Source organism: Muntiacus reevesi, chromosome 2 (assembly GCF_963930625.1).
Source record: "Muntiacus reevesi chromosome 2, mMunRee1.1, whole genome shotgun sequence".
NCBI classification, from domain to species: Eukaryota; Metazoa; Chordata; class Mammalia; order Artiodactyla; family Cervidae; genus Muntiacus; species Muntiacus reevesi.
The window spans coordinates 203,324,823-203,350,615 of NC_089250.1; the positions used below are offsets into that span (position 1 = coordinate 203,324,823).

General features: G+C 55.5%; 1 protein-coding gene across 2 annotated transcripts in view; it reads right to left on the bottom strand.

The window, feature by feature from the left end:
* Nucleotides 1-4,328: 4,328 nt before the first annotated feature.
* The window catches only part of GTF3C1 (general transcription factor IIIC subunit 1), a 77,675-nt gene continuing 56,210 nt past the window's right edge, over nucleotides 4,329-25,793 (bottom strand). For both annotated transcript variants that reach the window (XM_065924544.1, XM_065924543.1), the window contains exons 24-37: nucleotides 24,585-24,739; nucleotides 22,568-22,710; nucleotides 20,858-20,939; nucleotides 19,057-19,169; nucleotides 17,165-17,227; nucleotides 15,816-15,909; nucleotides 13,298-13,470; nucleotides 12,225-12,512; nucleotides 11,330-11,589; nucleotides 9,755-10,035; nucleotides 8,470-8,995; nucleotides 7,756-7,807; nucleotides 6,112-6,304; nucleotides 4,329-5,359 (exon numbers count right to left, since the gene is read on the bottom strand). In XM_065924544.1, coding sequence (XP_065780616.1) covers nucleotides 5,153-5,359; nucleotides 6,112-6,304; nucleotides 7,756-7,807; nucleotides 8,470-8,995; nucleotides 9,755-10,035; nucleotides 11,330-11,589; nucleotides 12,225-12,512; nucleotides 13,298-13,470; nucleotides 15,816-15,909; nucleotides 17,165-17,227; nucleotides 19,057-19,169; nucleotides 20,858-20,939; nucleotides 22,568-22,710; nucleotides 24,585-24,739 — 2,630 coding nt within the window. In that variant the 3' untranslated portion in view covers nucleotides 4,329-5,152. The remainder of the gene's footprint in view (nucleotides 5,360-6,111; nucleotides 6,305-7,755; nucleotides 7,808-8,469; nucleotides 8,996-9,754; nucleotides 10,036-11,329; nucleotides 11,590-12,224; nucleotides 12,513-13,297; nucleotides 13,471-15,815; nucleotides 15,910-17,164; nucleotides 17,228-19,056; nucleotides 19,170-20,857; nucleotides 20,940-22,567; nucleotides 22,711-24,584; nucleotides 24,740-25,793) is intronic.

Genomic DNA, 25,793 nt, shown 5'->3' on the forward strand with positions numbered 1-25,793 from the left:
CCTCGTTTTATCATTTTTTGTAACATTTATGTTAATATACGTCTCTTTCTTGCTTATCATATTCAATACCAGCTCCACTTGCACAGGGATTTTTTCTCTTTCATCTACTACTAGGTCTCAGAGCCTAGAAGTTCCTGGCACATAGCACGTGCTCAACAAATACTGAATGAATGAATGAGTCAATCAAGCCATCAATTTAAAGGCAGAGTTGTGACTGAGAAAGCAGCGGACAGAGATCAGGAGGTGAACTGAGCCCATGAGGGACCTGCCCTTGGTTTGGCAATGCCCCGGAATGGGACATGAACGTGAAGGTAGGGGCTTCCTTGGATGTAGCCCGCCACACTCCACTGCTCACAGTTAGGGGTCTTACTCCACCTCTGGTGGCAACAGACGTGAGCATTCTCTTTTCAAATACTGATGGCCCCAGAAAATAAATTTTACATTCTGCAATTTGGGGGGGGGCGGCTCCTCTCAGCATCATGCTGGCCACCCACCCCAAGGCAAACCCCATTTCTGGAAAGGGGCCTTAGAGGGGAGGGCTTTGAGGCCAGACAGCCTGAGTTGGGAAACCAGGAGATCCAATTACTAGCTTTTAACCTGCAGAAATCATTTCACTTCCTGTGCCTCAGTTTTCTCATATATGGAATGGGTATATTGATCAGGCCCAGGAATCAATACGTGTGAAGTATGGAGAGCGGTGTCTGGCACATTGGAAGTGTTCAGAAAACGTTACTTTGTCATTTTTGTGGACAAATCACCCCCACCCTGACCCCCACTGCCATATACTTTTGGTCATCTCAACCTTAAATGTGGCTGGACAACGAGCTGTATGTGCGTGCGTGTGCGTGCAGTCCTGTCTGGTACTGCAGCCTGGGCTCCCCATCCATGGAATTTTCCAGGCAAGAATACCGGAGTGGGTTGCCATTTCCTCCTCGAGGGGACCTTCTTGGTCCAGGGACTGAACCTGTGTCTCTTGGGTCTCCTGCATTGGCAGGCGGATTCTCAGCCACCTGGGAAGCCCAAACAACGAGCTATTAATACAGAGACATCTGGAGACCAGACCAGTCCTCAGCAAATGGGGATGTTGGGTTGCTGCTGCCACCTGCTGGCGACCACTGGAACTTGGCTGAGGAGCCCGCTGGAGGCGGGGTCCTCTCTACGCTGAGGTCCAGGGGCCCCACTTGCCTTTGCCTGGCACTGCCAGGCGGCTACACGATTGTCACCGCAACTCGGTGCAGTGGGAGTGGTCACAAGGTGGGCCGGCAGGTTCTTCTGGTTACAATACTGTTAGTTTCAGTTGCACAGCATAATGATTTGATTTTTCTTTCTTTTTTTTTTTTGCAGATTGTATTTCATATAGGTTATTACAAGACACCGGGTATAATTCCCTGTGCTACCAGGTAGTTCTTGGTTCCCTGTTTTATGTACAGTAGCTTGTATCTGTTAATCCTACCCTTCCACTTTGTCCCTCCCCTTCTCCTTCTCCCCTTTAGTAACCGTGGTAGGTTCTTTTTTATTATTTATTTATATTAGGTTCAATTTTTTTCTTTTAATTTTTTTAATTTAAAATTTGTTTTAAAAATTCTTATTTTACTTTTTTAGTAGGTTCTTTTTTAAATTTAACAAGAGCTGAATTCTACTCCCTGGTTGGATGGGCCTGCACTGGGCACCAGGCGGTGTGGGTGATGAGGCCACACTTAGCAGTGAGATCACGTGCGCACACACACACACGTGTAAAAAACACACACACTTCACACACACAACACACATATGCACAGGCACATGGGGAAAATTCCCTGGCATGAGTGGGTCCAGGACCCAGGGGAAGGGTGGGTAGTCAGGTGAAGGCAGAGGACAGATCTCTCAGCCCGGGGTTCTGGGTGGCCTTGGGCAAAGTCAGGCTGGAAGCGGGGGAAGAGGATGTGGGAGGCGGCAGTCGCCAGACAGTGAGATCTGAGCGGGCTCCAGAAGGAAGGGAGGCGGGGCCTGGGAAGGCGGAGGAGGAGATGCTCAGTGGGCAAAACCAGGGAGCAGCTTCAGTGAAGAGGGAGTCAGTCACATCAGGACCTCAGTGCCAGGACTCCCGCCGAGACTTACTGCGTAATGCGGGGCTCTGTGCGGACACCGATGTGCGGGGGCGCTCCAGGGTGAACCGCCCGCCGCTGGAGCCGTGTCAGCACGCAAAATGCCATCACAGGCCTGTGTTTTCTCAGGGGTGGGGAGCATAAAAGGTATGGAAATGCAGAGAAAAAGGCCTGGAGAAGGAAGCAGCCTGCAGGCTTAGCTGATTAAAGAGAATGGGTTAACTATGGCTTAGGTGAGTTAAAAGGAGGAAGAATGAAGAGTGAGGGCTTCCCTAGTGGCTCAGATGGTAAAGAACCCATCTGCAACGTAGGAGACCCGGGTTCGATCCCTGTGTCAGGAAGATCCCCTGATGAAGGGAATGGCAGACCACTCCAGTGTGCTTGCCTGGAGAAGTCCATGGACAGAGGATCGTGGCGGGCTACAGTCCATGGGGTTGCAAAGAGTTGGACACGACTGAACGACTAACGCCTTATGTAAGTAAAAAGGAGTAAGAATGGAGTGTGGAGGGACAAGGAACCCAGAGGACAGACCTTCGGGGTCTGGGGCGTGCTGTCACTCGGGGTGAACAGGACACGACCCCTTGTGTTTTACTAGGTAAGTGAAACTTGCTCAGTTGTGTCCGACTCTTTGCAACCCCACGAACTGGAGTCCATGGAATTCTCCAGCCCAGAATACTGGAGTGGGTAGCCGTTCCCTTCTCCAGAGGATCTTTCCAACCCAGGAATTGAACCCAGGTCTCCCACATTGCAGGCGGAGTGTTTTACTAGGTAGTCAGTGTTTAAAATCTTTTTTCTTCTAAACATGAATTCCTTCGCACCCTGGGCATGCAGATTTTAATTTTCCATAGTTCCTACTCTGCCAAGTATTAACCAGGCCACTTTATATTACCTTCCTGGCCCTGAAGCCATCTGATCTCATAGCTTCTGGTCTACACTTCCGGTTTTGCAAACCCTGGGTGCAGAGCTTGGAAGGGCAGAGAGCTACCTTGGATGGGGGCTAGCTGAGGGGGTGGATGGACACACAGACAGATTGACTGATGGGTGGGGGGAGGGAGGGAAGGAGGAAGTCATCCTTGTACCGGATGACTAGATGTGGGAATATGGATCACAGAAATCCCCTCTCTCTACTGAAGAGCTGACTCCTCGCCCCTGTGTCCATCTCCTAGACATGTGCCCAAACTGTCCCTCCATCTGGGGACACAGGGAAGAAAACAGACTTGACTGAGTCCTACTACATGCTTGTCCTTGGTGTTCTTCAGCTCATCTGGCCCTCCTGTGAGGGGGACAGTCTAGCCCCATTTCTCAGATGAGAAAACCAAGGCTCTGGGACGGGAACATCAAGACTAGATCCCAACCCTACCTTCCTCCCACCACAAAATGCATTCACACATAATCAGCATCTGTATTTTCTGTTTACAAAGCAAATCCTATCCATTACTTTACTTGATTACCCCAGATCACGCCAAATGCTATTTTTTCACTTTAGAGTAAAAACAAATACAGAAGGAAAAAAAAAATGATGCCAAGACTTGACCAGGTCTTGGCAGTGCTGGGACAGGGGAGGGGGTTCACTCTCAGTACTCCGGACCCCATGCCTCCTGTCCTCTGCCCCATCACCCTGGAGTCTGGCCTAGGGGCCAGGTCCCTGGCAGAGAGAAGCTGGAAACCCAAGGCTGCCAGGTGGGCCGGGCCGTGAGCTGCAGGTTAAAGTGAGAGGAGCTCTGATGGGCCTGAGACCTGGCCTGGGGGTGGGCCAGTCGTGACTGCGGGGGCATGTCCCATACTTGTGACTGTCACATGCAGTATTTCTAGATCTTTCCAGAGAAGACAGAGATCTGGATTGAAAAAATGTGAAACCTCCAATTTTAAAGAAATGTTGGTAACTAACTAAACAACAACAAAGAAACTGTGAGCGAAAGAGACCAGCTGTGGGCCGAATCCACGCTCCAGGCTTAGACCTCAGCAGCCTGCCGGCGTTGCAGGCCGTGTGCTCAGCCACAGGTCTAGCTTGGGCACGGCCGGACGCCTGTTAAGGGACAAGCCGGGGCCTGGCTGAGTGGGAGGAAGGGTTTCGAGGCAGCGGCGTGCGGTGAGGCAGCGCCCGGGACGGGCCAAGCCAAGCCGAGCTCACCCCCAGCACCCACCTCTTCCTTGGGTTTTACCGACGTCTATTCCCGGCTGTTCTGTGGCTGAAAACAAGGAGCCCCTGGGGGTCAAAGATTCTTTAGGAAATACAAATCGAAATGCATTTTACTCCACTTTAATTAAAAAAACATATAAATACATGCCAGGGTTTTTTTCAATAAGGAAAGAGGCTGGAAAAAAAAAAAGACAAACCCCAAACCTACAGGGACTCCCCGTTTCCAGGTGGCAGGAGGCCTGCGGGTGGCTTGCAGGCTTAGCCCTGGCTCAGCGGTCAGGGGTCCTGCCTCCAGAAGAACAAGTCTCAGTGGCGGCCTTGGCAGGCGGTCACCCAGTCTGAACTCTATGACATGTCCCCACGAGGCCCTGTCCCTCAGGCACGGGGGGTTTCAGGGGAGCACAGAGAGTCCTCCATGATGGGTGGCTGGAAGCTGGAACGTGAGTCTGCGTGGATGGGGCAGACTCCCGAGGCCCACAGCTCCTGACCCCTCACTGGCCAGCGGGCAGATGTCCATAGAGAAGGCTCGGGGCCTGGGCAGGCGGCTCTGCTCTCGAAGGATAGTTTCAGAAGCCCTTGGAGGACCAGGCCACTGGGGCCTCTCACTTACCACAACCCAGGATCCAGAGAGATTGGAAACAGGAGGAGAGCAGGTGGGGAGCGGCATCTCCAAGCTCCCCCACCCAGCCCCGGGAGGACAAAGCAGTCCTCAAGGCCAGCTGCGGACGGGCTGGAAGCAGGCGGTCAGGCGGTCCTCCGACCAGAGTTCCAGGCCAGAAACCACAGTCGGGCTGGGCTGGGCACACAGTGTTCCCGGGGAGGGGATGCAGGAACCCTTGGGTCCCGACCTAGCCAGGCCGCACCCCACAAGTGGGCAGAGGCCCCCCAGGAGAGAACACCCGGGGGGCTCGCCAGGCCCACACGGGCCTCAGAGGTGGACCCACTTGTTCCAGTTGACCTCGTTGGGGAAGACGCGGCCTAGGCGGATGGTGCAGTCCAGCGTGGGCTCGTAGAACACCACGGGGCTCTCGTCCAGGCTCAGCGGCGCCTCTCCCACCGGCGGCTTAGAGAACAGCGAGACGGCCGCGGGCTTTCTCAGCACGCACTTTTTAATGCAGCCCAGGGTCTCCAGCCCCTGCAATGGCACAGACCGGTTTCCAGGGGCATTTAAGGATCACGTCCTCTGTACCCAGAGTGGCCTCTCAGAACAGGCACAGGAGGGTGGCCTTGAAAGACGACCAGGAATTGACCAGGTGGGTTTAAGCAAGAGCCCAGGGTGAGAGAGAGAAGAGCGTGCCAGCATTTATACAGTGGGCCCCGTGTTGAGCAGGGGCTGCAGACAGGCTTCCAGATGGGGTTGTTTGGCCCAGACCTGCTGTGAAATGCAGGGAACCGTGCACTGAACTTCCTGCTCTTGGTTCTGTCGAGGAGCTGGAACTCCTGTGTACACACGCTGGAGCCCAGGGCGGCCATCAAGCTGAGCTGCCCGTAGGAGACCGTGGGCACCTCACCAGCTCTCCCTGCCACTCGTGAGGGCTGGTCACTCACCTACCTGCCGGTCCCTGATGCAGGAGGAAGGAAATCAGCGTGGGGCTCGGCTGGTGCAATGGCCTCGGAGGGCAATGGGGCCGATCTCTCTGGGCAGGGGTCAGGAGTAAGCTTTGGGGGTGGGGTGGGGGGTGGATACTAGGGGCACAAGACTCTTCTGAGGAGCTGGCTGTCTGCGAGGGGGCCAGTGCACCCTCGTGGGCTGAGCTGGTAATGCAGTGGCCGACCCCAGAGCTCAGCCAATGTGCCCACCGCCCCCCGCCCTCTTAGACCCCGGGAGGGGAAAGGTGCGGCGGGGGACGGGTACCCAGCGAGGACCCTCCCCGCCGAGAGACTCACCTGGAGCAGCTCCAGCACGGCCAGCGGCTGCAGGACGCCCCGGTAGTGCTGCAGCAGGCAGCTCTCGGGCACGCCGGGCCTGGTCATGATGTGGTACAGCACCGCCTCCATCATGCCCTTGACCACCGGCGTGTTCAGGCGGCCGTCCACGATGCGCCACGGGCGCCCGATGAAGCGCACGCTCTCGCAGTCCCTGCGGGGGGACGGGGGCGGCGGAAACGGGCATCAGGCTTAGTGGGGGAGGGGAGACAGCTGATTCCACGTGGCCCCCACCTCGGGAGACGGGACGCTGAGGCTCAGCCGCCGGCCCGCTGGCAGGGCTGGGGACCACCTCCCTCCTACTCTTCTGCCTCCCGTTCTCCTGCCGCCTGCAGGGGCGGGCCCCAGCCCCCTCATCACCCCACACTGGTGGGGCGGGGAAGAGCCAGGACTTCTAGATTTACCAGCTCTCTCTGGGACATGATACAACCTGAAGGGTTTTTTTTTTTTTTTTTCTTTTGTAGGGAGGACATGACAGCACTCTTAACCTAGCAGCTAGTCCCCTCGTTTACCATACAGTGTAGATTGCTTAATATAACTTCTTTTCTGCTTAAGCATTTGCAGATTATTGGTGCTTTGAAGTCAATTCTAAAATGTGTGAGTTATAAATGCAGAAGAAAAGAGTCAACCTCCCAAACCAAACCTAACAAGGACCCCTGAACTATTTTCTAAGGCTGAAAGTAGATTTTAGTTCCACCTTTGCTGTAAGTTGACTCCAAACATCTGGAAAAAAGTGGAACTGCCTGCATCTTTGTATTTATTACTTGGTATCTTAAAGTTTATTTTCATTAACAACAATAAAAAAATGGCCGCATCCCCTTCTGACCAAGCTCACAGGTCTGTATGTAGAAGCTCTGCTTCTGTGCTGTATTTGGGGGTTCCAGGCACATTTTCCTCAGAAGGTTTCTACTAAAAACTAAAGCAGTGACTGGTTTAGAAGTGTTAGTCACTCAGTCATGTCCAACTCTTTGCTGTAGCAAAGACTGACAAGAGCATGGACTGTAGCCCGCCAAGCTCCTCTGTCTATGGGATGCTCCAGGCAAGAATACTGGAGTGGGTTGCCATTCTCCAGGGGATCTTCCCAACCCAAGGACAACCCGCGTCTCCTGCAATGCAGGCAGATTCTTTACTGTCTGAGCTACCGGGGAAGCCTGACTGATTTAGAAGGTTTTTACTAAAAACTAAAGCAGTGATAGGTCTGCCACACAGTCCCCAAGTGGGACACCCCAGGCTGGCTCTGACCACGTGACTGGGCCGCCCAGTCTGAGCCAGGAGAACACGGGCCCTTCACGCCGAGGCTGATGTACACACTGTGGGAGGCACCCCCTCAGACTCCCGTGACACCCACTGTTCCCAGCAGACGGGGCGCTACAGCTGTCAGCACCGCTGGCCTCATCCATCTCAGAAAGGAGCGCCTGCCTGGTCCCTGGGGGGGGGACTCACGGTTCCTCAGGTGTCTAAGACTCCCGGTCGAGAAGCGCTGTGCCTGACAAACCTTTGTGAAAGACCTCCAGGTAATAATCAACTCCGGACCTTGGGCGCCACCCTCCGAGGCTCTCACTGCCCGCTCCCAGCCCAGGCCGCCGGAGTCCGAGCCACACTCACCTTCCCCATGCCACCTGAGAGAGGTTGCCAGCCGCAGAACTGTCTGCCAGACCTGACAAGAGGGGAGAGGCGTGGGAGACTGCAGAGGCGGGACCCACCCATCTCCCCCTCCCCGTTTATCCCACAGGTCCTTCTGGGTCTGGCGGTAAGGTCGTGGGCACAGAGACAGCACCTCCCTCCTCGGGGCAGCAGAGTGTGGGGGCTGCACCCCCAGGACAGTATCAGATGGGCAGACGGCGGGGTGCCAGTCTGGGGGCTGTGCCCGGGGACACCCCAGCCCCAGGGGAGCGAGTGAGTGCCTATCTTTCTCCAGAAGCCCTGACTACATAGCTGGGTGTGTAAACCCCTGGGAGAACTCCAGCAGATAAGAGGAAAGGGGTGGGGGGCACCTGCCAAGGCCCCTGGGAGGCAAGACCCTTCCCCTTCCAGCTTCCTGGTAAGGACGCCTCAGGAAATGCCTCTTTCCAGAACCACAAGAGAGCCTCGTCCTTGTAATTAATTCACAGGTCAGCTAAGGAGCATGAGGTCCCTGCCCTCTAAGGGGAGGACGAGTGTCAGCAGGCAAGAGCCTCTCCCTCAAAGTCGAGGCCCAGGAAAGCTGATGGAAAGGTCCCTCTTGTGGCATCAGCAGGTTCCTAAAGCTGTGGGCCCTTCAGGCCCCGTGACAGAGACGGGGCGGGTGGGGGAAGGCGGGGTGGGGACAGGGTTTGGTACCTCTGGGGTCTTCAGGGGCCTCCGGAAGCTGGGCCTGACAGCTCAGCTGCTCCTGGCCTGGGAAGCTGGGCACCCCGACACCCTCTTGGTCCCCTGGCCCGGATTCCGATGCGCCTCCGTCCTCAGGAGCCGTGAGCAGGGCAGGCGCCAGAGTTCCCAGCTCCTCTTCTGCTCTGGGCCCTGGGCTGGGGGCCGAGCGTATGTCCAGGAGTGCGGGCCTCTTCGCGGGGGGCTCTAGGGCACCCGTGGGGTCAGCACCCCTGCCCTGGCTGCTCGCGTCAGCGCCGGCCCAGCTGCCTCGCCTCTTGGTGCTCTGAGAGGGTGGTGCCTGCCTCTCTGGGGGGTTGTCCTCGCTGGAAGGCCCCTCGGGGGGTCCGGCCCGGGGGTCTTCTCGGTGAGGGTCAGCGCCCTCCTCCTTGTCTCTCAGCCGCACGGAGTGCAGGAGCCATGGATGCGCGTTGGCCATGGTCACCAGGCGCGCGGTGTTCCCGCCGACTTCCAGCACCTGCTGGTGCTCTAGGAGGTCCTGGGGAACGAGGAGACCAGGGGTCTGCAGGGAACCCCAGGGTCACGGGCTCGCTTCCCCTGCCTCAGTGTTTTAAGCGTCCTGAGCCAGTGGCCAGTCCACCTCCTTAGGGCAGGTGACCCTGCCTCCACTTCTCGGAGCCACAGCTGCGCCCTCAAAGCTGATGCAACCTTACCAGTCTCCTTCTGCCCCGCCAGCTCCTCCCAGACTCAACACCTGGGGGCCAAGTGCTTCTGCAAAAACACACAGCCCGTGATGCCCCTCCCTCACCTGCCCTTTAAAAATCCTTTGCCGAGACCCTTCAAGGAGCTCAGGGTTGTCAAGGCATGAGCTGATGTCTCCTGGTGTGGCCCTGCAATGAACCTTTCTCTGCTCCAAATCCTGTTGATTCAGTCTGTCTGGCCTCACTGTGCGTCGGGCACACGGACTTGTGCTAACAAAGCAGTGAGACTGTGGACCAGGGGCAGGGAGTCTGGAGACAGCAGAGAGCTGGGAGGACGAGGCCCAAGGCTCGGGTGCGGGGAGGCTCCAGCCAGCTCTGCTGAAGAAACAGGGCCCAGAGTGGATGGACGGACCTTCTAACTTTCAGGAGAAGCTAGGGTTTTAGGCAAAATCTCCGATCTTCAATGATGACAACCAATTCAACTTTTGGAAAAAAATTTCACACACCCCAAACCAAGCCCACCCACAGCGTGCCTCTGGCCCGGGAGTTGCGACTCCTGCTTTCGCTTCTGCGGGCTACCTGAGAGCACAGCTCACCTGGACGTAGTCTGTGAAGGTCCTGGTACGCTCACTGTCTGTCCTGGCCAAGGGGGAGAACTGTTTGCTCAGCTCCAGCCGGTCCACCCCGAAGCAACCGGCCGCTGCAATGGCCTCCTGGACCTCAAGGGCAGCGAACACGTCTCCGGGCTGGTACCCAGACAGCGCCACCTGGTGGACGAACTCCTCCAAGCTGCAGGTGTCCTCCTGGCTGTTTATCAGCCTCGTGAAGGTGTCAGGGAGGCAGGAGGGCCCCACCGTCAGCTCCTCCAGAGACGGGTCTGTGGAGACCGGGAGGACCAGCATCAGCCCAGAGAAACCCCCTCCCCTCCCCAGACCAGTGCACAAGCGATGCCGAGGCAGGTGTGCTCCAACACGGACTCCCTGCTTTCCAAAAGTCAAGGGGTCGTTTTCTGGGTGAACCCCGGCAGTCAAGTTCCTGATACATGCCTCTGGGCCCTTGACTGCAGCCAACTGGATCCCCTGGGCCGTAAGGTTCTCCTGCCGACAACTCACAGTGAAGGGAAGAAAGGCGGGGCTGGGGCCTCAGAACAGAGCCCTGGAGCTCCGGAAGGAGTGGGGGGGCGGCCCTCCACTCCAGCTGCCTCTGGCCCACCCTTCCTGATGCTCACATGGTCAGGGCTTCTGAGACCCTGAGAGATACCCTGGGACTTCTCCATAAATTCCCACTTTTGCTCACACCCGCCAGGGCTGGTTTCTATTTCCTGGACAAGGTATCTCTGCTAAGACCACAGGTTGCCACATTTTTGCCCAGGCCAAGCTCCCGACACAGCGTGGGATGCTGATCGTGTTTATGAAACTAGACACCCCAGACTTCCCTGGTGGTCCAGTGGATAAGAATCTGCCTGCCAATGCAGGGGACACGGGTTCGAACCCTGGTCTGGGAAGATTCCACATGCCATGGAGCGACTAAGCCCGTGTATCTCAACTACTGAGCCTGTGCTCTGCAACAAGAGACGCCACCACAATGAGAAGCCTCAGCACCACAACTAGAGAAAGTCCACAGAAAGCAATGCAGACGCAGTGCAGCCAAAAATAGACAAACTAGGTACAGAAAAGTAAACTCCTCACCACATGAAAACAAAGGCAAATCAGATGGGCTAGGAAAGGGAAGGGTGAGAAGGGCAGGGATGAGTCCCTAACATTCTCATACGTGCAGCGAGGCGAGACTGCCTGATATCGAGGGTGCAGGAAACGGAGGTGAAATTAAGTCATTAACGTTTCAGAGGCAATCAATACAAGAACTCAAAAACGTGTAAAAATTGGAAAAAAAGGAGATAAGAGGTAATGAATATAAGTGGAATACTTTCATAGCAAGGGGTCAAAAGACTTAAGTAAAAAAGACCACGCTGAGTGCTGGCCACAGTAGGCACAGTCCACTCCCCAAGCAAGCAGGCACGTCGGCCGCACACCCGCCCTCACCCCAGGTGGGCTGCTAAGGACAGGGGGTGTTTTCCTTTGCTTTCTGCTTTGGCTTGGTCAGCGGCGGCTTCCCCAGGCAGCCCTGGGAGCCTGGCCATGAGCTGGGGGTCTGGGCCTGGGGGCGGCACTCACCCGCGAGCATGAGCCTGGTGGGCTTGGGGGTGCAGCGCAGGCGGAACTTGACCAGGCAGGAGTTCACCACGATGTTGTCGTTGGGGCTGAGGTTGCGGTTGCTGACGATGCCGGGGACGCAGTAGCCCTTCATCAGCAGGTAGTTGGTGTGCGAGGCCTGGTGGGCCTTCACCTCGATGCTCCGGCGCTTGGCCCCCGAGCCTTCGTCCAGGTCTTCCTCTTCGTCCTCGTCCTCTTCCAAGGTGCTGTCCTTGCCTAGGCTAGGAGCAGACAACAGACCTGGGTGGTGGAGCCCAGCTGAGCCTTCTCTGCTGGTCTGGCCACCCCCTCAGGGAGTGCTCTGGCCCTGGATGCCCCCTGGCGTCTGCTGAAGTCAGGTCAGCATGGACCGGTATACAGATTACCCACCTCATCCACCTTCCCACACTCCCCTCCCCCCTCCTTACACCTGCATCTTTGCAAGGGCCGGTCCTTCTGCCTGGAAACCTTTCCCGGCCTCTGTCCAAAAGACACCCACTTGTCCAGTAAACCCCATTTCAGCTCTCACGTCCTCAAGTAATGGTCCCCCTCCTCTGCCTCCATGCCCCTACTGGCCACACTGTTCTAGGTCCTTCTCTTTGGCCCAGCCCAGCCACCCGCTCCTCTGGCTCCACCGGTGCCTACGGGCAGCAGCAGGAGGCGCTGCAGCGGATGGTGCACTGCAATTCCTGGTTCACAGACCCATGAGCTCCTGGGAACCACCGCCAAGACCCGGCTGTCTTGGTCCACACGATGCCACGCACAAGGCAGAGAAACGCAGCACGCGTTTGTTGAGTGAATAAAACCCAGAATGAGTGGGCAAAGAAAACAGCAGACGCCCAGCCTGAGGGTAAGTGATGGTGCCTGTGGTCCTCACCTCTTAATGACCTCGTTCTCCACCATGGAGCTGTCCACCACGACGATCTGCTCTGGGATCCTGACGTCCACGGAAACCAGGCCCAGGGAGAAAAGGATCAGGGCAGTCACGCAGTTTCCTCCCGGGCCGTCCAAGGAGAATGCCACCAGGTCACTCGCGGGCTCGCTACAGTTCTGGTCTTTGAAGGAGAAGTGATCGGCCTGGTCCTGCTTGCCCGCAGCCAGGAGTCTGCTGAAGAACCGGAACGATTCTGTGCAGACGGTGCTCGGAAACCGCCATGTGAAAATCCTAAGACAGGAAGAGAAGGGGAGGGCCTTTCTGAGCTCGGGGTGCCGGAGGCCTGGGGGTGGATGGGCTGCGGGCGTATCCAATCCTGCCACCGACGCTGAGCACGTTGGCTTCTCCCCAGAAGCCCTCTTTCCATCTCAGATGAAGGTGCCGCTCAGCTGAGCGCCTTCAAGGAGGGGCTGTGACTTTTCACCTGAGCCAACACTCTAGGCCCCTCAGTGCTGAACTGGGGAAGATGAATGTGCATCTGTCATCATCTTTACACAAGGCGTGCCCTGAACCCCTCTGGAGGGGAGGGGACAGGTGTGTGTTCAGTCTGTCTCCACTCAGCGCCTGCACGCAAGCCCTCGCCTCCATTCAGAGGGGTGACTCTCATTCCCCGTAACAACACCCTCTTGCCGATGAGCCACAAACCAGGTCTGAACACGATGGTTTCCGAAGGAAGTGGCTCAGCCCACAGGTCAGGCGGCCTGGTACAGCTGAGCCGTGGGGACTAGGCACTGAGATCACACCCAACCAGGAGGGTGTACTTTTACCCGGTCTAATTGTTGGACACTCATTTCACCCAACTTGCTGCGAAAAAAGGAAACAAACTACCAGCAGGACCGGTAAACGAGAGACCGCCGGCAGGAGCCTTACTCCCAGACAAGGAAGGACGGGTGCCGACGAGAAACCTGCTCCCGGAGGCTGGGCCTCGCACAGGAGGCCACAGAGGGCCCAGGCCGCCCTGCCCGCTGACGAAGAGGGGCAGCCGCCACTTGCGCTCCCCCGCGCTCCCCGCTCACCGGTGGTAGGCCTGGGACAGCTGGTAGGACATGGGCGCGAAGGGCAGAGCGCGGTTCTTCTTGGGGCCCAGCGTGTGGTTGACCCGGCGCCGGTTGACCAGGCTCCTCCGCTGGTAGTCCACGAAGGCCTTCACCAGGACCTGCTCCTTATAGTCCCGGTACAGGCGGAAGGTCTGCAACACAGCAGGCCGGGCGTGAGCGGGGCTCTCCAGCCAGCCGGGCGCGGGGGTGGGGAGTGCATACACAGAAGCCATGGCTGGTCATCCACAGAGGAAGGCTGCTGGTGGGGGGTGGGGGTGCGGCTGGAGCAGCTGGGAGGCCAGAACGCACACTTGGGGTGCGGTGGGAGAGAGCCCAGAAGAAGCCCGCAGCCCCGTGGTCAGCCTTGACCCACCAGCACGTCCCCTGAGAGAGCGCAGAGGACAGACAGGCGGAAAAGGCAGGCTGCACCCGCGCCTACTGCTCTGGATGTATGGATGCTGGGAGCCGACACAGAATCATCTCTGACACCACGTATTCTTCAGCTCCCACCTGAGCCATTGGCAGATCTGCTGGTGTCAGTCTACTCTGAGTACGTTCCAGACGCATCCAGGCTGTGCCACCTACAGCCACCGTCTGTCTGGGTCACGCCACATCGCTTCTCCCTGTGACTGCCTGCTCTTCTGGCTTCTACCCGCGGCCCCCTGCCCCCACCTCTGACCGCTCTGCACGGCAGGCAATGTATCCCTTTCATGCCTACATTGGACCACATGTCCTTCCCTGACTCGAAAGCCCTGATGGCTTCCCTCTGCAGGGGGACCACCCAGTCCTAACACTGGACCCTCAAAGAATTCTCTAACCTCATCCCTGTGACCTCCCGCTCCTTGCTGCCAGGGGTGGGGGTCCCTGGAGAAAGGTTCTGAGTCCTGCTTGGGGTCAGGTGCCCTCTCTCGTGCGTCTTTCCATGCCCTGGGGAAGGGAGAGTGACAGCCCCTTGGCCCCACTGTTACAGTCCAGGCCCCACCTGGAAATAGAGCTGGAGGAAGGGAAGGTAAGGCTGGGACAAGGCCCCACTGGGACACGGGGACCAGGTTCCTGCTGGGGCTGGACTTTCTCGTGTGACGGGTGGTTGGACCCACCCCTGGGGTTGTGCCAGCTCTAACTCCTACTTGGCAGGAGAGCTTGTCGGGGTCCTGCCCCCTCCACTTTGGTCTACGGTCTCTGGAGGTGGGACTTGGGGTCCATGTGCTATAAGAGCTCTCCAGTTGACTCTGAGACACCCTAAAGTTTGGGACAGCATCTATCTAAACAGATCAGTGGGATAAGAAACAACACCAGTCCTTTGTTCTCTTAATTTCTTTCCTCAGGTTCTAAACTGGCTTGCTTTGGTCATGTAAGCTATAGGAGCTGAGTTTTAGGTTTAGAGATTAAATACAAACGTAGATAAGCTCTACTTGGAACACACTTTTATGATCATTAAAAATAAAAGAAGGGCTTCTTTGGTGGCTCAATGGTAACTCAGGGAACATGGGTTTGATCCCCGGTCCGGGAAGGTTCCACATGCTTCAGAGCAACTAAGCCCGTGAGCCCCAATTGTTAAGCCTGTGCTCCAGAGCCTGGGGGTGACAAGTGCTGAGCCCACGTGCCGCAACTACTGAAGCCCACGCGTCCTAGAGCCTGTGCTCTGCAACGAGAAGCATGCTTACTGCAACCAGAGAGAAGCCCACACAGCAATGAAGACCCAGCACAGCCAAAAAAAAAAAAGGAAGCATGGGTTCGGGAAGCAGACTCCTCTCCACTGGGGCCTTGGAGCCACACAGACTCAGGTTTGATGAATGAGCTCTGGGATCTTGGGCATGGGCTTTTTAACTTCTCTGAGCCAAGTTTTCACACCTATAAAGTACAAATCCCACCACTTTCCCAGGCTCAGCGCAGGGTTAAGATCTGCCTTCTCTTTCACCCTCAGTCAGCTACAATCCAAGCAGCATCTAGTATGATCTCAGGAGATGTGTAAGACTCAATGCGCGTAGAAAGGCAGCTTTCCCACCGGGTGACATTATCTAACAATCAAAATATGTTGACACTTGTCCATTATAATTGGAAAAGATATGCTGTGTAGCCCAATTAGTTTCTCAGCTCTTTTGTCATGGCTCATTTCTCCTCCTGCCTAATTGTCTGCCTTCAACATTAGATTCAAAACCTCAGCCCTGGGAGGGATTCTGGAGATCCTGTGCCCATACTTCAGTGAACAGGGGGGTCTTCCCTGGCACTCCAGTGATGAGGACTCAGCGTTTTCACTGCAGTGGCCCAGGTTCAATCCTTGGTCAAGGAACTACTAAATCCCGCTAGTCACGTGGTAACACAAACAAACAAAAAAAGACGAATGAAGATTTGGCTGGAGCCGCGGGGGGCAAACAGGCCCCCTGAGACCTCACAGGTAAGAAGAGAAAGAGGAGAAACCTCAAGGGTCCCCAGGCCGGGAAGGGCCCCAAGTCCCGGAGCACTGCTGCAAAGCTGACGCTGTGTCCCCAGCGCCCACCTGGAATGACTGGCAGATCTCCATCTGTCTGTCCGAGAGGGCCAGCGTGCTCTGGATCAGGTTCTGGAGCACCAGGAAGTGGATGTCATCCACGCTGCAAGAGACGGGGCGACATGGCCACGTGAGATGGGGGACGGGTGGACAGGGCCAGGTGAGTCCACAGGCCACCACTCATCCTGCTGGTAGATTCCACCTCAAAAAACCTTTCCAATCTCCCGACAGTGATACAAATGTTCCAGCCAGTCATAAACCCAAACAAAAGGAATGAATGGTGGTTTTTACCCCTTACTGACTGGTCCATTCTCAAAGGGAGAAAGTTTCATTCTAGTGGGTGAGGGGTGACGTAACCCAGAAACAGGTTTTCATGACAACAAACACGTGTGGTTAGTGCTTCCATTTCTTTTTTTATCCAAGTTCATTTATATCATTTTTTAAACTTTTTACTTTTTATTGGCGTATAAGATGAGATGGTTGGATGGCATCATCAACTCAATGCACATGAGTCTGAGCAAACTCAGGGAGATGGTGAAGAACAGAGAAGCCTGGCGTAAGCCTGGCAGGTAAGAGTTGGACATGATTTAGGGGCTGAACAAGAACAATGTAGTCGATTAGCGATGCTGTGATAGGTGATCAGCAAAGGGATTCAGTCATATATATTTTTCATCCAATTTTAAACAACTGTTTCTCCAATGAGAACAGGCTTTTCACTGAATACAGAGCTAAAAATCAAATACTGATTATCCAAGATGGGAAGAAAAGGCTGAGTTTTCTAACCCAAACTTTCCCTGGGAAGTTCATGGGCTAGGAGTTCACACCCCTGCTCCAACCCAACCTCAGGCTGGGCTGGTGACAGGCGAGGTAAGGGGTTGGCACGCTTCTCCCATGAAGGGCCAAATAATTTAGTCTCCATGGGCCCCATGGTTTCTGCTGCAGCCACTCCGCTCTGATGTTCCATTGTGAAAGCAGCGCAGACCACACATGGAACCGGTGTGGCTGTGTTCCAATAATGCTGTATTTCCAGAAAGAGGCGCCAGGCTAGATTCGGCTCTAGCTGACCCCTGAGCCAGGCTGCAGGCAACCGATGAGGCGGCCCAGGAAAAGGCACCGGGCCTGTCAGTTGCTGTTTTTCTTTAGTCACTAGTCACGTCCGACTCTGCAACCCCATGGACTGTAGCCCCACCAGGCTCCTCTGTCCATGGGATTCTCCAGGCAAGAATACTGGAGTGGGTTATCATTTCCTTCTCCAGGGGCTCTTTCCAACCCAGGGATCAAACTGGAGTCTCCTGCATTGGCAGGCAGATTCTTTACCACTGAGCCACCTGGAAAGCTTCGGGCCTGTCAGCACTTGCCTCTTAAGTTCATCCTCTTTCATGACTTGATCTTTTCTGTCTCCAATCACCAAAACTCGGTATCTGCGTAGGAAACAGAAGAAGTGCTTGTCAAGGGAACCCAGCCAACCTTTCTGAGCCAAGGTGATGCTCGAGTGAGATGGCTACTGATCAGCTAAACATTGGAAAAAGATAACTGCTAAACTCCCTAAAGTTCAAACTCATACATGTAAATTAATATGAGAAAACACTGCGTTCTGCCCAATGAATGAGCGTGTTGTTAAGAAAGAGGGTCGGGGAAATGAGGAATGTTCGATCACTGCAATTGGAGCAATAAGGAGATATGTAAAGTTGCAGTGACTGTTTACTGTTACCGGAGGATAGCCAGCTGCGGGTTCATCACGATGAACAGCAAGCACAGGAAGGAAACCGGGAATAAATAACCTCACAGGGGAGGGGCTGTATTAGGTCACCATGTTACACGTTATCTCCCCATCTATTTTTCTGAGCTCCATGCAATTTTTAAATTAAAAAAAATTTTTGGGGAGGCCACACCATGTGGCACATGGCATCCTAATTCTCCAACCGGGGAATGAACCTGTGCCCTCTGCATGGGAAGCATGGAGCCTCAACTACTGGGCTGCCAGGGAAGTCCCCCTGAGATCCAAGTAATACTGTTTTACTGTGTTTGGACCAAGCAAATAAATATAAAAATAAATCACAGAACTCTACGGCCATTTATTTCTAAGTCATATCTGTGGTTTCTACAGCACTAAGGTCAAAATTCATCTTTGCAACAGTAAATTCTTCCTAAAATTTAGCAAGAAGACAAAACACCTTTTCAGAAGAATGTGAACTGGTTTTAGTCAAACGAGAAAATATTTGGAACCATTTTTCTCTTTTACTTTGCCTGCCAGAATGCTCAAGATCAAATCTAGTGGTCAGTTGTTAGAGCTGGAACTTTTTTCTTTCCTCTAGATGGGTCATGAACTCACCTTTACAAATCTTTGTCTTCTTTAATAACTAAAAGTTGGCCCATGCGTTTATTAAAAACATGTGGGGATAGAAATTACAGGTAGGTAAACAGGCTGCCTGAAACACCTTCACAACTGAAGAGAAACCACAGCACTTAGGAGTTCTGGGTAAGAGTTTACAGCAAAAGAAAAATCTATAAGCGACTGCAGAGCGCTCCTTGGCCCTGGCACACGGCGGGCATGACATGAACTACTTGTTGGGTGAGTGAAAGGCTGAGACCCCCAGCTGACACAGAGAGGGCTGGCTGCAGAGGCACCGCACAGCTCACAGTGGGACCCGACAGAGGGAAGGCATCTCTAGGGGAAGAAATGTGGAGATACAGGGGCCACAGGGACTATGCTGATGAGGATGGTGAAGAGAAGGGATTCACGTTTGGATGGGGCAGCAGAAATAGGCCTGGTTCAACAGCACTCAAGATTTTAAAATTGCACAGTTTCTGGAAAGCTCAATTGTGTTCCTCTCCAGGTGCCCAGGGGTGGAGCTAGAAAGAGCAGGGGCTCTAGGTTCAGACCCACCCAAGTTCAAATCTTGGCCTGGGGCATACTAGGTCAAGTGATCTTGGGAAGCTTCGTACATCTCAGGGTTTCCTTGTGCATAATATAAGCAATCTTAACAAAAGCACTACAATGTCTGAGCAAGCCCGAAGTGAGTCAGAGCAAGGCCGCCCCGGAATGGAAGGGAGCGCCCCGTGGGGTGCAGGGGATGGCAGTGTCCCCCCGTTTCCAAGTCCCCTGGAAGGGGAGACGAGGGGGCACAGAGTCAGAGGAGCACAGGGTGCGCTGCCGGGTCAGGTGAATGACTGGTGGGGGTCACACCTGTCTCCCGTGACGCACCCTCTTGCCCCAAGATCACACAGGACCTTCCTGGAGGACCCTTACCTGGCAAACAGCTCCTCGAGCGTGTCTGGGATTTCAAGGTTTGGATTCTTTAGGGCTGAACTGAACTTCTCTCTAAGCTTCGCCACAAATTCTTTAAACTCGCTGGCACAAACCTGTCGACGTGAGAGAATGAGATGTTAAGCCCTTTCTCTTCTTGAAGGGAGGTTTCCCTAAGACACACAGGAAAATCCTGGAGCAAACGCCTGGGGCAGCGCCCCCCCAGAAACCCAGAGAGAAACGCTATCTCCTGTGCCCTCCTGTCTCCCCAAAACCACCAGGAAGGTGCCAGGTGCTCACCACTCCAGAGATGGCGGGCCTTGCACCTGCACCGCCAGTGACTGCCCCCAAGCCCCAACCATATCCCAAAGAGTCCCTCCAATCAGCAGGCCTGTGTCCCCTCATCTCCTCCCTCCCTGCCTCTGTGACTAACCTGTGCGCGTCGGCCTCCATCCCCACACTCAGCAGAGAACCCCAAGCCAGCCCCTCCTCCTCTGTACCACCCCACGTCCATCCAAGACCAGACCCGGATCACAGCGTGGTCCCTCACTGCCTCGCCACCCGAGGCTCGTGCCTCTGAGTCCTCCTCCATGGTGTGGCCGGCAAACCCATCCTGTCACCCTGCCAGCCGGCGTCCAGGGCTACAGGACAGGTTCATGCTCTTTCCTGATGCCTCTCACTGCGGCTCTCCTATGGAGCACCTTGCCCCTCTTCCTTCTCTGCCCTTCCTTGGCTGGTCCCGCGTCTCTACGGGCGGGACTCAGTAGCCATACACGCGAAAGGCCCTGTGTGATCACTTCCTTCACCCCATGCTTCCCCAGCGGTGGAGCCAGCCCCCACATGGTGTGGGCAGGCAGCCTGCCCAGCCTCAGGGGTGAGTCAGGACAGACCTTCGGAAACGGCTGTCCCCCCCTCCCTTGACACAATGGCTCTCTCCCCACTTCTTCCTGCCTTGGGCTTCTGCAGTGAGATGTCAGCTTCAGCAGCTACCTGGCAGCCAGGAGGTGGCCAGCGTGAAGACAGAAAGCTGACCCCTGGGGATGGGGAGTGAGTGACAGAATGAACCTGGGACCCTGAAGACGTTTCTGCTCTGCTGCACCTGTGTGGGGCAGCCTTCTTCCAGGCTGCTTAGCACATGGGGGTGAAAAAGCCGTAAGTCAGTGTTAGGTTTTCTTCTGTCACCTGCATCAGAAGCACTCCTAATTCTCCCCCTGTGACCTCAGCAGCCTGTGCTTTCCTCTTTTGGGGTGGCTGCACTGTTCTGCGGCGTCCACTTCTCTGCCTGACTCACTGGCCTCGGCTGGCGCCAAGGCTGGACACGCACACGGCGGAGTCCAGTGCCGGCTCAGCGAATGAGGGGTAAGCAGACCGTGAGCCACACGGCAGAGGAGCCTGGGTCTGGAAACACAGCTTCCTTCCTGGTCAGTCCCTGTCCCAGCCCTACCCATAGAAAAGTCAGACAGAAAACTCATTGCCTATCCATGAGCTTTCTGGGAGTCTAGCTGTTTGTAATTTCTGAAGAGCTGCCCTATTTTCTTAACAGAATAGACCCAAGGTACAGCAGCATTGCCAAGAGGCAAGCCAAATTCTAATCGTCTTTAAAAAATCTGATGCTGGAGCCAGATCAAGAGAGGTTCACAGCCAAAAACCTGACAAGTCAATTTCCCAAACTTGCGCGGGAAAAGTCCAGGTCTGCAAGGCTGGCAGAGGCACCATGGGACCCAGAGGACCAGACCTCTGGGTCTGGAAACCTAGAAACCCCAGTCTCAAGACAGGCTGCGCCCAACCACCGCACGGCACCCACCTTTGGGTTTCCGTAGTCACCTTTTCGACTCAGGAACTCCCCGACAAGCGCCTTATCCTGGTACACCTCGGCGAGGCAGACCCTGCAGGAAAATGGACCACAGGGAAGTCTGGGCACTGCAACCATGCCCACGTTCAGAACCACTGAAGATTTTTAACACTGCTGGTGTCGGCCAATCATGACGTGTGACCGCTGTGTGCCGGCTGGGTGACCACAGCTTTCAAAAATGAAGGGTTTGGGGTCAGCCTGTTACCGCTTACACTTCACACCTCGGCTTCTCCAAGCTCCCGCCCTCCTGCCCCTCACAGGGGTTTGGGCAGGACCCTGAGAGAGATCTATGCGGAAGCATATCATAAACTTAAAAATAGGCCCCAGGGGTTGGTATTAACAGTCCCGGGCTCCTCCATCACCCTTTGTCCACCACACACATTTTCACATCTCCATGGTGACAGAATAGTCTGACCTGCCCACCAGGAAACAGAGGGAAAGACAACTAGTGTTTGTTGAGTTCCTGGGAGCCGGGCACTTCTGACCCTCATAAGGAGCTTGCAAGGTCATGAGGCTGTCATTCCATTTCGTGGCTTGGTGAGCTGTAGGGACCCCTGCCCCCGAGGTCACACAGAGGCCAAGGGCCAGGGGGAACAGGTGTGGTTACTATCAGTATCTCCCGGCTCACAGGTGGGGAAACAGCCTCTGTGGGGATAAGCGCCTTGGCCCAGGCCCCACGGCTCTGAACTGCGGTGAGGACGGAGACTCAGGTCAGCAAGCCCTGCAAGCCCTCTAGTCCCCCCGCCTCGGCTGCTGCAGGACAAGAGGAAGAGCGTCAGGAGGGGGCCAGGAAGCCCAAGTCCCAGACCACACTCACTGCAGCTCTCCATCACCCAGTCAGCTCCCATCCTCTCTATGGGCCTGTTTCCATTTGGGGAAAAAAAGAGGACTTTGGATTAGGGGATCACAGCCCTTTCTGATAGAACGTTTGAGCATCCATGCGCTGGGCAAGCGGCTTCACATAGGGAGGCCCCTTGGTGCGTCTAACCCAGTGGTTCTCATCGGGAGCGATCTGGGCCCCGTGGGAGACATGTGAAGACACTGTTCATTGTCACAGTTGGGGAGGGGGGATTGCTACTGGTGCCTAGTAGGCGGAGACACGGATGCTGTTAGACATCCCACAGAGCACAAGATGCCCCACAACAAATGATCCAGCCCCACGTGTCAGCAGTGCTGAGACCCAGAAGCCCGGAAGAGCTGAGTCTCCTCCGCGATCCAGGGCAGGGGTGCCTCTCCTCCAAGCTGGCTGACTGCACATGGCCCAGGGCTTGGGGTCAACCTGCAGCCAAGCCTTCGCACTGACCCACGGCATGGGCATCAGCTGGTGGAAGCAGCTTCTCTCAACCTTGCTCGGGTCCCCGCTGGCCCCACCCTCCTGCTGGTCGCAACTACAGAGAACCGCTCCGGCTTCACAAGGCATCCTGAAGTCTAAAACAACACCTTACATGCGAGTGCCCGGAATCACACCCGGCCCCCCGGATCAAGGACCACCTCACGAACAGCCTCCAAAACACATCTGATGTGCTCCTGGAAGACTCAGACTTTATCCACCTGGATTCTACAGCTGACTCTTATGCAGATGGGACGAAAAAGAGGAAAGAATAAGCGAGAAGCCCGGGGACACCCTCGACGTGGAGTTCCAGAAGTTCAAAGGCGGCTTACTTGTAGTTCAGATAGGCTTGTGGGTTTTTGATTATGTAGCGAGCTCTTCGTCCAACCGACAGGGAGGTTTTATCCAGGGACTCTTCCAAGGTCGAGTGCAGGATGTCCCGCACGACCTGCCAGGGGACGAACGGGCCCTTCACCTGGATCAGACACAAGCCGAGACGGAAGGTCAGCGGCCCCGGAGCCCACGGCAGGGGTCACTAGTGTGAGGGAGGGGGAGTCAGTCTGTGCAGCCTCTTCCCTCAGCAGACACACAACTCGGCCACAATTACTGGACACTGACCACGGGCCTGGCCCCGAGTGGGGGCTGGGAAGAGAGCAGTAGGACACAGCCTCGGCGTCCAGTGGGAAGTGTCTCCTGGCGACTAACAGAGGTGCCTGGAGGGTGCTGGGTAACACTGACTGGAAGGCAATGTTAGGGGAGGTCAGGAGGTCTGTGACATGGTTTGTGCTCAGAAACGCTGTGTGTGGCGCCTGTGGTCACACTGATGGAAACAGAACGCACTGAGTCCCAGGCGCAGGGCCCCTCTCAGGGAACACACGCAGGAAGGCCGAGCCCAGGCGAGGAAAGGGCGTGATGACAAGGTTTTTCCTTAGTGCCTGAGCATGAGGGCGCCAGGGAGTCTGGTGTGAGCTGAAGTGAGTGAGTGGAGGGTCCATGCAGGCCTCTCCCATCATCACCGTGAAGAGACAAGGGCCAGGCATGAAGGACAGCAACACGCCTCCAGGTTCCTCCTGGCAGAGAGGGCTGGGTTGGAATTTAGGAACGCACAAAGGGGTAAGAAAATGATCAAGCAAAGGGGTTTAATGAGTTTAAATTAAAGGCAGAGAGCAACCAGGACACGTAGCCTCTGGGTGGGTTTCTCTTGGCCAGCACGGCAGGACAGCAAACACTGACCATGCTGTGAAGCGGCTGCACCGCTCTGCCTGGGGCTGTTACTACCTGCAGGGGCCCTGGACGGGCTGCTGGTGGAGCCCACGCTCCTGGGGGCTGCTATGGACCAGCCTCATGGGACACTGGCCTTGGTGTGGCTGGAAGGTGGGGCATGAACCCGGGCACGAACCTGGGCATGGCCACCACCCCATGCTGACTTGGTCCACACTGTCCGAGGGATTACTATGCGGAAGCCACCATGTGACGGGGCCACAGCTACACAAATGAGGAAGAAGTCTCTCTGCCTCTAGAAGCAGCCACTCCGGTGGGCCAAGAAAGGCCAGAAGCCAGAGAAGCAGCATGACATGTATGCGTCCAAAGGGCAGAGCAAGAGCGCAGTAACCACTTCCTTTCGGCAAGATCAATGGTGTCTTTCCAGAGATGATAAGCAGTAAATGAAAGATAAACAGGACTATTCCAGGCAGATGAGGGTGGGAGGCGGGGAGCAGGGGAGGGACAGAATCCCGGTGAAGAGACAGCGAGTGCAGCTCTCAGCTGTGTGGCGCTGTTTGTTGCTGCTGTTTACTAAGTCACGTCCGACCCTTTGCGACCCCATGGACTGTAGCCCGCCAGGCTCCTCCATCCATAGGATTTCCCAGGCGAGAATACTGGAGTGGGTTGCCGTTCCCTTCTCCGGGGAATCTTCCCGACCCAGAGATCAAACCCGCGTCTCCTGCACTGGCAGGTGGGTCCTTTATCATCTGAGCCACCAGGCAAGCCCGAGCTGTGTGGCATGCAGCCAGGCAAAGACACAGATGTGTGAGCCGAAGGCTGGAGGGAGAGGTGCAAAGGTGAGTGCGGGGTTCACTGGGAGGATTCTGGGAGATGCTTCCCCCATGGGCCGAGTGGAGTAGACAGGATGGGTGGTCCCAGGGCCATGCTCCTCCCTGTGTAGGTCAGACTAGAAAGACCACCCGGAGGAGAGGGACTCACAATCAGCAGGCCGGAAGCTGGGGTGGAGCCGGGGTTGGGGGTGGGATGGGGTGGGGAGAGGTGAGTGGGGGCGGGCAGGGGGGATGCGCATCTTGGTGTTGAGGGTGTGGTGGGGTGGCGGAGGAGGTGAGTGGGAGCGGGGCGCACCTTGGTGTTGAGGACGTTGCTGGCGATCCGGCAGAGCATGAGCAGCCCGTCCTCCTGCAGCGACCAGGTGACCCGCAGCCGCGTCATCCTCTGCAGGGCGCTCTGGTCCGCCTCGTCATGGTAACGCCTTTTGTTCTTGTCTTCCGGGAGCTCTTCTGAGGCAGGGAGAGCAGAGGGGGCTTTGAACAACTGTTTGAGAGCTGTTACTCTGGAGAGCGGAAGGGTCCCTATCCAGGGGGTGGGCTTGGATCAAGGTGTCAGTTATCAGCGTCTCATCGAGTGGGGAGTCATGTCAACTAGCCACAAAAGACTCAGTCCAACGGGACAGATTTTTTTTAACCCCTTTCATCATTTCTCTTTGGTCAGATTTCATGGTGACAGGCTGGGCAGCCTGATGCAGTTATCTGCCCGTCTCTACTCTTTCCCTCGGAGGCACTGAGTCCTCTGAAGGCGCCTTGCCTCCTTTAGAAGCCCTCTGAAGGAACCTGCTTGGGGCATGCTCTCCAGATGAGTGGGACCCCACCATTCCCCGCTCTGCAACCTCAGAGATGCTGTGTACACTCTGGTGCGGCAGGGGGACAGCAAGGCCCACTGTCCAGGGCTAAATAACTTCAGGACTGACCCAGACGGCTGAAAAACACCTAGCGCAGTGCCTAGTGCAAAGGAGCTACTATCTAAATAATAACAATCACAAACATTATGGAATATTTACTGGGTGCCAAACACTGGCTTAAGCTTTTTACATATATTCACTTACAATTAAAATAATACTTGGCGACAACGCTAGGAGAAGCATACAACTATTATCCCCATTTGGCAGGTGAGGAATCTGAAATGCACAGAGACCCAGCACCTTGCCTGAAGTCACAAATCCTAGGAAGAGCAGTTAGGATAGGGAACCCTGAGCTCTCAACCACTGGGTTTCCCCAGACTCCACCCTCCGCTCCCCTCCCTGCTGGGAAACACTGGCAGGAGTTGCAAAGGCAGATGCCATATGCTGCCGCCAATTCCAAAAGACTGTTTGCTTAGTGAGCGTATTTCAAATGAGAGCAGGAGAAAAGTGGGCAAGATCATTTGCATTCAAAGCAACACCACCATTGGATTTTGCTTTGCAGTGAATTCAGGTCTTTTCAAGCCAATTTGATCTTACACATATCTGGACAGGCTAAACGCAGGGGGCCATTTCAGCTGATGCGAGGCTATTTGTTA